At 44.8% G+C, this 12,820-nt stretch overlaps 1 protein-coding gene across 5 annotated transcripts in view; it reads right to left on the bottom strand.

The window, feature by feature from the left end:
• Positions 1 to 12,135, bottom strand: part of CASTOR1 (cytosolic arginine sensor for mTORC1 subunit 1) — a 59,466-nt gene extending 47,331 nt beyond the window's left edge. For 4 of the 5 annotated variants that reach the window (XR_014444110.1, XR_014444109.1, XR_014444111.1 and 1 more), the window contains exons 1-3: positions 11,706 to 12,135; positions 8,811 to 8,881; positions 3,729 to 3,907 (exon numbers count right to left, since the gene is read on the bottom strand). Coding sequence is in view for 2 of the 5 variants with exons in the window: in XM_083145320.1 (XP_083001446.1) it covers positions 3,729 to 3,907; positions 8,811 to 8,881; positions 11,706 to 11,818 (363 nt within the window). In the remaining 3 variants the exon portion in view is untranslated. The remainder of the gene's footprint in view (positions 1 to 3,728; positions 3,908 to 8,810; positions 8,882 to 11,705) is intronic. The other variant, XM_083145321.1, reaches the window with a different exon arrangement.
• Positions 12,136 to 12,820: the final 685 nt, after the last annotated feature.

Genomic DNA, 12,820 nt, shown 5'->3' with positions numbered 1-12,820 from the left:
TGCGAGGGAACCAGAATAAGGGCCAAGGTGCACCCCTTTCCTGCATTACCCTTCTTCCTGCAAAAGACGTGGTGCACCCCGTCCCTGCATTACCCTTCCCCCTGCAACAGAAATGGTGCATCCCTTCCCTGCATTACACTTTTTCCAGCAATAAACAAGGTGCACCCCCTTCCCTGCATTACCTACTTCCAGAAATACACAAGTTGCACCCCCTTCCCTGCATTACCCTTCTTCCAGCAATACACAAAATGCACCCCTTCCCTGCATTACCTACTTCCAGCAATACACAAGGTGCACCCCTTCCCTGCGTTACCTACTTTTAGCAATACACAAGGTGCACCCCTTCCCTGCATTACCCTTCCTCCTGCAATACACATGGTTCATCCCTTCCCTGCATTACCTACTTCCAGCAATACACATGGTGCACCCCTTCCCTGCATTACCCTTCCTCCTGCAATATACATGGTGCACCCTTTCCATGCACTACCGTTCTTTCAGCAATACACAAGGTGCACCCCTTCCCTGCATTACCTACTTACAGCAATACACAAGGTGCACCCCTTCCCTGCACTACCGTTCTTCCAGCAATACACACTGTGCACCCCTTCCCTGCATTACCCTTCTTCCTGCAATATACATGGTGCACCCTTTCCATGCCCTACCGTTCTTCCTGCAATACACAAGGTGCACCCCTTCCCTGCATTACCTACTTCCAGCAATACACAAGGTGGGTGCACCCCTTCCCTGCATTACCTACTTCCAGCAATACACAAGGTGCACCCCTCACCTGCATTACCCTTCTTCCTGCAATATACATGGTGCACACCTTCCCTGCACTAGCGTTCTTCCTGCAAAACACAAGGTGCACCCCTTCCCTGCATTACCTACTTCCAGCAATACACAAGGTGGGTGCACCCCTTCCCTGCATTACCTACTTCCAGCAATACACAAGGTGGGTGCACCCTTTCCCTGCATTAACTACTTCCAGCAATACACAAGGTGGGTGCACCCCTTCCCTGCATTACCTACTTCCAGCAATACACAAGGTGGGTGCACCCCTTCCCTGCATTACCTACTTCCAGCAATACACAAGGTGCACCCCTTCCCTGCATTAACCTTCTTCCTGCAATACACAAGGTGGGTGCACCCCTTCCCTGCATTACTTACTTCCAGCAATACACAAGGTGCACTCCTTCCCTGCATTAACCTTCTTCCTGCAATATACATGGTGCACACCTTCCCTGCACTACCGTTCTTCCTGCAAAACACAAGGTGCATCCCTTCCCTGCATTATCTACTTCCAGCAATACACAAGATGCACCCATTCCCTACAGTATCTTTCTTCCTGCAATAGACATGGTTTTAGGTAACATGTTTAAAAAAGTGTTGCTGAACTAGGGGATCTTATGCCCACTGGGCATTAAGGAGTCAGTGTGATTCTATATATGTTATATGTGTGTGTGCGAGCGCCTAAAAAACGTTCTTGTCTAGTGTTTATTTTAATTAAAACCTAATAAAAGCTAATTTTTAAATACAATCATACTCTGGGTTGGATTAATCCACCCCATCCTCCCACGTGTTACTAGCACCCATACCAGCCTACCCCATCCCATTGACACTGGCCACACTTCAGAAATTTTCTCTGAAGAACGGCATCTCAATCTACATCATTTCAAATAACTTGTGTCACTATGTACAAACTTACTGACAATACTTAAATACATACTCTTATCGATGTTTATATAGATTACAGTCTTGTAATCTCAACCAAAGAATGCCCCAAACAAAGAGAGAGTCTTTCCCTCCTTTGCTTGCATGTTTAAAAAAGGGGCAGACTAGATTGGCGAAGTGGTTCTTTTCTGCCATCAAATTCTAGGTTTCTATGGTGCACCCCTTCCCTGCATTACCCTGCTTCCTGCAATAGACATGGTGCACCCCTTTCCTGCATTACCTACTTCTAGCAATACACAAGGTGCTCCTGTTCCCTGCATTACCCTTCTTCCTGCAATACACAAGGTGCATCCCTCCCCTGCATTACCCTTCTTCCTGCAATACACAAGGTGCACCCTTTCCCTGCATTACCTCCTTCCAGCAATACACAAGGTGCACCTACACTACCTTTCTTCCTGCAATAGACATGGTTTGAGGTAACATGTTTAAAAAAGGGGCAGACTAGATTGGCGAAGTGTTTCTTTTCTGCCTTCAAATTCTATGTTTCTATGGTGTAGCCCTTCCCTGCTTCCTGTAATAGACATGGTTCACCCCTTTCCTGCATTACCTACTTCTAGCAATACACAAGGTGCTCCTGTTCCCTGCATTACCCTTCTTCCTGCAATAGACTGGGTGCACCTCTTCCCTGAATTAACCCTTGGTCTAACAATACACAAGGTACACACCTTCCCTGCATTACCCTTCTTCCTGCAATACACAAGGTGCATCCCTCACCTGCATTACCCTTCTTCCTGCAATACACAAGGTGCATCCCTCACCTGCATTACCCTTCTTCCTGCAATACACAAGGTGCATCCCTCACCTGCATTACCCTTCTTCCTGCAATACACAAGGTGCACCCTTCCCTGCATTACCCTTCCTCCTGCTATAGACATGGTGGACCCCTTCCCTGCAATACACAGGTCAGGTTGCACTGTAAACCCTTACAGAAGTGAGTGTCATCGGAAGAAGATGCAGGCTATCTGCTTGGCAGCCAAGTAGTGCAGTGCATGGGAACTGTTGGAGTAATCAAGTTTTCATTTTTGGTGTCAATTTGTAGATAAGAGCACACTGACACCCAAGTAGTGTACTGCGTTTATCAGCAATGCTTTGGGCCAGGACTCTGCTCCAGCTGTGTTTGGCACACTTTTCCATCCTCAATCTCAGTCCACATGGATAGTTAAGTATGAAAAAAGTAAAAACATTTTTATTGAAGAACTCATGCTGGCTTTTTCATGTGTCTACCTATTGTCCACATCAACCTAATACAATATGACAAATAGTGGTTGATGAATCGACTGTCTACCCCAAATCCAGATTCCAAAAGAGAAGAAAAGTAGAACCTACAAGGCTGCAATTGATGCATTGCAAGATCCAGTCCAATCAGCCTTGTAGAAGACTAAGGCTGTAAAAACAATGGGTAGAAGTGTATTTTTACTGTTTATATGATAACAAGACAGTGTTTTACCCTAAAGCACAAGTATGGTACCATTTATTCAGATTATTTAACCCTTTCTGAATATTTTGCACTGATATAATATGCCACAAATTTACTAAAAACAGATTGTAAAGAAGGGTGTATTCTTCATTACATTTTGCATCACTACTTATACCCCTTTCACACCACAAAATGCAGGGACTTTCCCGGGTTGGCCCCTTTCACACCAGCCTAGTCCCTGCATTTTCTGGTGTGAGCGGAAAGAGATAGCGCAGGCAGTGGGAGGCGGGGGGTAAGGGGGCTACATGTCCCCATAGCGGCTGCAGAAGGGTGGGCGGAGTCACCCAGCAGCTCCATGTACCAGCGATGGGCTATTGAATGCAGAAGAAGCAGGTAATCATATCTGTATCCATTACAGAATTAGCAGGCTCTGCAAATTATTGACTTTTTAGCTTTATTGAGATCTTTAATATGTGCATTTGTCCGTAGCACGTTATGCAGAAGCACCAAGAAGTAAGCGGCTATTGCCCTAGACTGCCATTTCCAGTTACCCTATGCAGCACAATGGGATGGCTCTTACCAGTATGTAATCAGTCTGGTAGGTGGAGAGCATCAGCACAGACACATTATGTTCGGCCAGGGGAGCAATCACAGACTTTGCAATCTTTGTCACACCTCCAGTCTGTACTCCATTGGATAACACATTAAGGACCCTCCACGTGTTCTCCGCCACATGCAGGAAATCAGACTGTGGGAGCTCTGTCGAACACATAAAATGACATGACAGAATTATGTTCCAGACCTTTAAAATGTTTATCACATATTTCCTGTTATAATATCAGCATTTTCTATCTGGAAACCGTATGCTAACGGTTTAGGAAAGAAATCAGGACTGTCATTTAGCACTGTAACCATAATAAACTCAGTGTCTTTGTGATAAGACTGCGCCAAAAAGGACATCTCATGTAATTGGGCTTTAGACAAATATCTCAAGAGTTCTACAACAGAATCTCTAGGGCTCTCCAGTAAATAGAACACATTTTGCAAGAGGCACTTGGGGCCTGATTCAGACCCACTCTGTCGGGGCCTGTTCAGTAGGCTATGAATATATGCAGCCTAGAGAACAGGTCTGAATCAGGCCCTTTGTATGTACTGTACCACAAACTGCTTAGAAGGAGGAACTGCATCCAATAATGGAAATTGATTATATACACTTTCCTAGACTAGAGTTGCTCTAGAGCAGGGGAGGACAATCCAGCTGTTGTAGAACTGATATCTCAGCACGCCCGGTCATAGTCCAGCTACTTGCCCAACCTAAAACGTTCACATGGGCATGCTGGGATGTATAGTTCTACAACAGCTGGAGGACTGCTTATTGCCCACCTCTGATCTAGAGAGTGCAGCGAGAACAACCAGCTGTTTATGAACATTAAAAAGCGAAATATTGAAATAATAACAAAACTATCAAGGACAGGCAGTTGGCCTTCATGTAAGGAAGCTACCATGAGTACTTTGTAGAAAAACATGATGTTCCTGGTATCCTAGAAGGATGGAATATTTATAGCAAATCCAAAGTTAATAGCTAAATAGAAGCAGGACAAGTGTGTTCATGTGAAGTAAAACTTAACAGGGTGTATAACCAAATCTTTTATAGTTTATATTATGCAGCATTGAGAGGAAAATGTGACTTCCGCAATCTATGTACAGCAAACAGCAATGGAGAAACAAAGCGGGTATTTATAAAAACTGCTGCACATGTAGCCATGCATGGTATATAATCCACAAAAGCCGATCAGACATGTCACACGGACCACTCATGAGCTTTATCGTCTAGTTTGGCCACATCCAGATGCTCCAGCTCAGACCAAGCAACAGAGACACAGAGAGGAACATATGTGCGGATAGCACAGTGGTTCTCAAACTCGGTCCTCAGGACACCACACAGTTTACATTTTCGAGGTCACTCGACAGGCGCACTCATTGCTGACCGACACAAGATCCACAGGTGGAGCTAACTGTTTCACCTGTGATTTTATGTGGAGACCTGCAAAACATGCTGTGTGGGGTCCTGAGGACCGACTTTGAGAACCTGTGGGAACGCATATAACCACAAACACAAGAACTTTTCTAACAGACTTTCTAAGCATGTCCGTTATGGTATCCGGAGGGCTGACAGACAATGTCTAGGTCGACAACAAAAAGGTTGAAATGTCAATGGTTGACCCATGAAAATGTCAAAATAAGTTTTTTAGAATTTTCTCCATTTATTTTTATATTTCATGCTTCACCATCCTCATGGACAGGTCGACATTTTCAGGTGTTGACCTTTTGTCCATGTTGACAGTGCCCATGTCGACCTTGTGGTGTTGACTTAGATATGGTCTGTGAGCTGATGCACATGTGTATGCATGTAACATGACTGTAGAAGATGGTTGCTATCAGTGTGGATCTCAAATGGAAGGGGGACACAGATTATCACTGATAGGTCGCCCTTTTATGCCCAGACAATTTTAGGAACTTGGTAGAAAACAATATGTGCTGGGTCTAGGGCCTCATAAGCCTTACCAATAACACCCCTTGCACCCACTAGTTACTCCCATGTTTTTGTGCCTCTAGCCAAAATATTCAGTGCGTTGGGGAAAATAATTAGCTTGTTTTCAAAAACTTGCTGTGTATTTGTGACAGTTATATGCTAAATCAGACTATGTTTAATGAATGCAAACCGGTTTGGGAGAAGACAGTTCAGTTCCTTTGAAATGTAAGCTATATTTATTTTTATTTTGTGAGACAGTTTGATTAAACACAGGGCAGCTTAACTGGCTATGTTACTGTGTGTTAAAATGGAGGTTTAAGTTCAGAACATGGACTTAGCATACCTAACCTGCTTCAGATCATTAACCCCTTCAGTGGTGGGGCTTTTTTTAGGGAGAGCTCCCCACAGGGCAGGTTTTTTTGGAGAGCGCTCCCCCTCCCCCCCCCCAAAAAAAAATCCACTGGGTCTCCCAGGACCGGGCAGCGCTGCTGTGCTGACCACTATAGCACCCGCTCCCCAGCTGTGTGCATTGTGATGTTACAAGGTCACATCGCACACAGCCTGGGGGGGGGGGGAGGAGGGGACGGGCAGCGGCTGAAGCTGAGTTCAGCTCAGTGGCGCTGCCCGGCGCTAAGCATCGCAGACAGCAGCAATCCCGAGAATTTTCCGGATTTGCCCGTCTGGGTACTGGAGCATAGCCCGGAAAATTCTCGGGAGTGCCAGGAGAGGGGTTAAGCTTGTTCAGGACATTAAAATGTGTATGCTCGCTAAAGTTTATTATTCCCAACAGATGTCCACATGGATAGTAGTAGCAGTCCAGAGGGTACCATGTTCTGAACTTGAGCCCAAGGTGGGATCCCAAAAAAATCTTCTGTAAATGGTAAAGAGTCTTTTGAGCCATAACATCTTGCCTCTAAGGTGACTGCATCTGTTTTCTGCTACAACAGAATTGCCCCAAATGCTATTCTGATCTCTGGTCGTTCTGGATTGATCCCAGTATCTGACAGTTTCTATGCAGTGAAGAACCAGTGAGAATCAGGAGGTGTGCCAGCAGCGTGACCATGCATACACAGTCGTAAGCTAGTATATCTCTGTGCAGCTCAGTCTCTGAATCTGAAGTGCTACGATCCAGTGCTGTGACTTTTTTCCAAGTTCCATTGTTCCTTGATACCTAATCAATTGCACACAGACATACGTGTCACATATCAAATTAGTCATCAGTCTCCTGGTGTGTCCTAGTCGCACCATGGTGTGAATAAAACAATTTTCAGCAAAAAAAATGCCTGATGCTGGCTGAATTGCACAGAATCTGTCAGCTCACTCACAACAGGCATGTTCCACTGCGTGGCTTACTGAGGTTAGCTGTACGAGGACACATTATATAACATATATATTATTAAACACAATCACTCAGCCCTAGTGCCCTTGCACAGGGCAAATGTTTCAGGGAAAACAAAGACTGACCCTGGAGGGAACAGAGAATCGGTCCAAAGTCGCAGTGAAGACAGTCAGCTGTAATTACAGTGCCTGAAATAAAGTCAATATAGAATATGGTAGCTGAGCAATAGTTAGCTCACTGCATCCATCATAGCAGAGCAGGGCGTCCCACCTTCCTTCCTGGCAACATTTCCTTTCCACTCCGCCAACAGCGGAAATGGTCCTACCAAGCTCATACACTTTCCAGTTTAAGGATTGCTTAAGCAATGGCAAGAAGATGCAGGGACAGCTTATCTATCTATGCAAGTTTCCTCAGCCACACATCATACATGTGCAGTGTGTGACCATGAGATTCACATTTACAGCACAGCTTAGGTAAACAATTAATGACACACACCTCTGAGAAGATGCAGCCATACAAGCAGTTCCTATACCATCTAACCCTCTGAAAGGTATAATCAAATTACACATATGAATCATGAAAGTCGCTTTAGGCCAGATGTACTAAGCTTGAAAAGGGAAAAATGGAGAGGGATAAGGTACCAACCAACCTTTCATTTTTCAAATACAGCCTGTAACATGACAGTTGGATGATGGATGATACTAGCTCTCTACATTATATCAATGTCCTGCACCAACCGTATATACCAACTTCATATACCATAATAAATGACCCACGGATAGTCATCCAGCTGATACGCAACAGAAGGAAACCAATGCACAGGGAAAAAAGGGAACAACCCAAATTCATATAAAAAATAAAGACATCTGCTGTCACATAAACTTATTTAAATACTTAATCAGCTCTTATATAAAATAGTAAGCAGTCAGTTATTAATAACCTACAAATAATAATATAGGGGGCAATTTACTAAAGCTTGGAGTGAAAAAGTGAAAAAAGCAAATAGGAGCTGCAGCTCCTAACTGCCATGTTACAGGCTAGGCTTGAAAAAGTGTCACTTAGAGCTCAATGGATGGAACTTGAGCTCTCTCCATGGGGTTGATGAATCCAGCAGTGAAAAGAGTGGACAAATGGACCAATGGAGCATTTGCCAATAGCAACCAATCAGCTTTGAGTTAGAATGTATCAAATATATTGTATAAAATAGTAGGGAGAAGCTCATAGGTTGCTTTTTGAAATTTTGCCACTGTAGCCGATACAATTTTAATAAATTTGTCATAGAGAATTTTACCACATCAAATAAAATGTAATTACAGCAGCTGCTCATAAAAACTCACTGTACAAAGTGGGGAAAAAAAAAAGTTTTTAAATGTTGTGGTATCTATTGTTATGAAAATGTCATACTATATGTTCTTGATATTTAACAGATTTTTATCTATATCAGCTGTCCTATCTGTGCATCACTCACTGTTAAAGCAGAAAAGCTGCGTGCCCTTGTGCACAATGATAAAAATCCAGTGTGGGTGCCCAAAGAAAATGTTGGGGTTACACAGACCCCCTCCTCCTAAAGACAGGGTGTGTGTAACCCCAAAACATTGATGTTCACTTGAGTATAATTTATGACTTAACCGCTTCAGTGCCATGTTGTGTGGATATATATATATATATATATATATATATATATATATATAGATAGATAGATAGATAGATAGATAGATAGATAGATAGATAGATAGATAGATAGATAGATATATATATATAACCATTTTTGTATACTAACATAAGTATACCTTCAAACCCTTCTTCATCCAGCATCAGTGTGTAATCCTCAGGAGTTTCCGTCAAGCTAAAAAATTTGCACCTGGCAAGAAGAAACAAACAGTCAATGATGCTTATATAGGGAGCGTGGGTGCATCTCAGAAGCAGAAAAAAAGGAAAATATAATTCAAATAAAACTGATAGTTTGGGCAGATATTATCTTATCAAAATTGTATACAATAATTGTAACGTGTATGGGCAGTTGGGCACCTTAACACACAGGTTCTCAAACTTGGTCCTCGGGACCCCACAGAGTGCATGTTTTGAAGGTCTCGAAGACCAAGTTTGAGAACCACTGATCTAAAGCCTCGTAGACACGGTGCTATTTCAGCCAAAATCATCGGGGATATGCGACCAGCCCTGCAGTGGTTGCTGGTCACATGAGCATGCTCCTGCGATCAGCAGCTTCCCCCAGCAGAGTGGTCTCATTTTCATCAGCGACCATCTCTGGTTGCTGATGAAAATGGGCCACTCAGCAATTTGCTTGCTGAGCGACCAATCGCTCCGTGTGTACAGAGCTTAAACACAATTACCCCACAGGATCAGGGTGTGAGCAACATCTGAAGGGTAACCCAAGTTCAAAACTGCAAACTAGATTAGGATACATGCATAGAACAGTTATAAAGCACAAACCATTGAAGCAGGCAAGAACGGGTATGGGTGAAAACCGGACCAGGACAAAACCCCCGGACCGCCGGACCCTGCATTTTGGGGCTTGTAGCCTCCGGTCCGGGGGGTGTCCTGTCCGGGGGGGCTGCCTGTGACACAGAGCCGGCCCTAGCCTAAATGATGCCCTAGGCAAGATTTTGGCTGGTGCCCCCTAGCACCGCCACTAGTTCCGCCTCTGACACTGCTCCCCTTTCCCAGCACCATCAACCCTCATCATAGCAGTCATCATTTTGGTGCTCCTACCTGCAATATTTTAAATAGAAACAGTGCACACATTTGGTGCGCAGCCCAAATAGGGGTGCGTTCTTGCTGGGAAGGGGCATGGCCACACAATTTTACCCCAAATTCAAATTATGCCACACAGTAGTGCAACTTTATTCACATTATATCATGTGAGAGTGTCCCTTATTCATGTTACATCACATTGTAGTACCACTTTACCTTATATACATTACTCATCAAATTATACCCTTAGAAAAAAATCCTGAGAAAATATTGTATTTTAACCACCTCCATGGCCACACTGCAACCCAGCACAAAGCAGTGTGTGCTGGGCAGAGGAGAAGAGCTGCAGCTGCTGCTGTCACTTAAGGGAAGGGGGCCCAGGGCCCCCACTGGGCCCTCCCATCAGGCTTTGGCCTGGGTAATTTGTACCCCCTACCCCTTTCTCTCGGCACCCCTGATAATACCACACAGTAATGCCCCTTACACATGACACACATTATTTATGTCCTTATAACCGTAATGCCCCTTACACATTATGCCAACCTTTATTAATGCCCTTCATACACATGACACACATAATGCCCCTTACACATATGTTTCACATTATTAATGCCCTTATACACATGACACACAAAATGCCCATTACACATGTCGCACATTATTAATGCCCTTATACACATGACACACATAATGCTTGTTACACATATGTCGCACATTATTAATGCATTTATACATGACACACATAATGCCCCTTACACATATGCCAAACACTATTGCACAACCAACCCACCCGCAGACCGCACTCGCACAGCCGCTAATACTGTGACCTCTGCTTGGATTCAGATGTTTCCTCATACATCTTGTCTCAATAGGCCATGCAGCTCCTGGCCCTTCTGCTAACGTTGGGTGCCTTTTTTGCTGAAAATTCGTCTTATTTGCATTGTTATGACTAGCACACACAAGGAGCTTCCGATGATTAAAATGATATGCGGCATGCCTATATTTTGTGTGCGACTGTGGCTGTACCTGCATACGGAATGCTATGTTACAGTGATTTCCATGAATACACTATTTCATATGCAGATACAGCCTCACTCACACAGAATATAGGCATGCTGCATATCATTTTAATCAGCAGAAGCTGCTGATGCCCCTAGGAATTCCAAATGCCCTAGGCAATTGCCTAGTGTGCCTATGCCTAAGGCCGGCCCTGCTGTGACATCTGTCACCAGGTAGAGGAGGAGGGGTAGAATAAAGCCTCCCTGTATGGTCCGGGCATGTAGCAAAAACCGGAAGGTTCGGACCACACGGGGAGGCTGTAATCTCCCCTCTCCCATGTCCCTGGTGATAGCTATCACAGGGACCCCCCCCCGGACAAGACACCCCCCGGACCGGACCCTAGAAGTTCCGGACTGCAGATTTTGATGTCCTGTCCGGAGTGTAGTCCGGTCCGGTTTTTACATAGTCCATTCAAAAACATAACATGTGGTATCAGGATTGCTCACTGGAATCCACAATACTAAGCAGCTGCACAGAGTTGTGATTATATGACGCAATTAACCACTAGAACAGTGTTTTGCGATAACACATAAGTGGCATTTTCTGGAATATTCAGTGACACTGTCATTAACACTGAAAACAGACGTTAGATAACCATGTGCTAAATCCATTAGGGCCATCTGTCCATGAACTTTTATTTACCTAGCTGGCAACATATGCCCAACAAGTCAGGTTTCCCACGGATACCAGACCCCAGCATGGCACCAGACCGTGGCATAACACTACATGACTACAATAAGCAATATAGTAGCATTATGGGCTATCTGAATAATATCCTGCCAGGTACAGGGGGGCCGGGTATGCATGGCCCAAAGTACTTGCACCCCTAGGAATAGGCAGGAGGTGGCGGCTGGTAGCTGCCTCTATGGGGAAGAGTCGCTGCTGCCCTAGCTGGGACCTTTCCGGACAGGTACCTGGTGCGGTTCCGTAAGAACAACAACTTGACGAGCGGGTGAGTGTAGAACCACAGGCCGGACTTGTCAATGCTGGTTACCCGCACCCGATGCTCCAGTAGCTGCAGATCCATGACTAGGAGAGCCCGATATCCAACAGCGAGAGGCCGGGCCAGCGGCAGCCGTGCATGGGATGCGGGAGTGTTTCGGCCGGAGGGGGGCGGGCCTATAGCAGACACATGGCCAGTACGTCCCGATGTGGAGCTGCTGTGAGTGACTGCTGCTGTGCCAGGGTGCCGCCTGTGGGAGCCGCAGCCGGATCAGACAGTCAGCCGCCGTTCACTGTACTCTCATCAGGCTGGGATGGCGGCAGCAATGCCAGGGCTCGTTAGGGCATGCACAGGGCAACACCCGCTTCCTGAGGGACGGGGGAAACTGGGTCTCAGCAAAAAAAACACGCATGAACCAAACAGTTGCGTAGAGTTCAGCAGTCTATTTATTAGTGTTTGTGACTAAAACACCCGTGGATTTTTACATAATATCATAACTCCACGCGAATATGTGACAACTCAAGTGTGCAGTTGCCTGCTGTACGCTTTTGCAACACAAAAGCGTACCCCACATGCAGAAAGATTATTGCTTTTGCACAGTATGCCTTCAATAGCCTAGGTCAGCAGTGATGATGTCACCATTCACTACTATGTTGACCTCAATATGTTTTTAGTGCAAGGATCCCGACATGGATGCATTTAACCCCTGCCTATTTATTATAGATTCATTGCACAGCTGCTGTATTTGTAGAGACCTCTCATCGGCAGTGCTCTCTTTGAACTTGATACAAACAGATGGCTACTCCAGGGGTTCCCAATCTTTTTAATCACGTGACGGCACCCTAGAATACAAGAGTTTTTTCACGGCACCCCAAGGCCAAAAAAATGTAGAGAAAAATATATAAAATTTAAGTGAATTGTGTTTATATGTGATCCTTAGGTACTGTTACAATGTAACGCGTTATGTAGGTACACATATTTCATGAATACAAAAAAAGAGGGTAGGTGGTGTATCTTGTTGCGCAAGCGGCTAGAATAAGGTGGAAATGAGCAAGAAAAGGGATCACCGGCCCTTTAAAAATGGGT

This window comes from Crinia signifera, chromosome 1 (assembly GCF_055691185.1).
Source record: "Crinia signifera chromosome 1, ASM5569118v1, whole genome shotgun sequence".
NCBI lineage: Eukaryota > Metazoa > Chordata > Amphibia > Anura > Myobatrachidae > Crinia > Crinia signifera.
The sequence above is the reverse complement of the archived record's forward strand: the minus strand, read 5'-3'. Positions and strand labels throughout refer to the sequence as shown.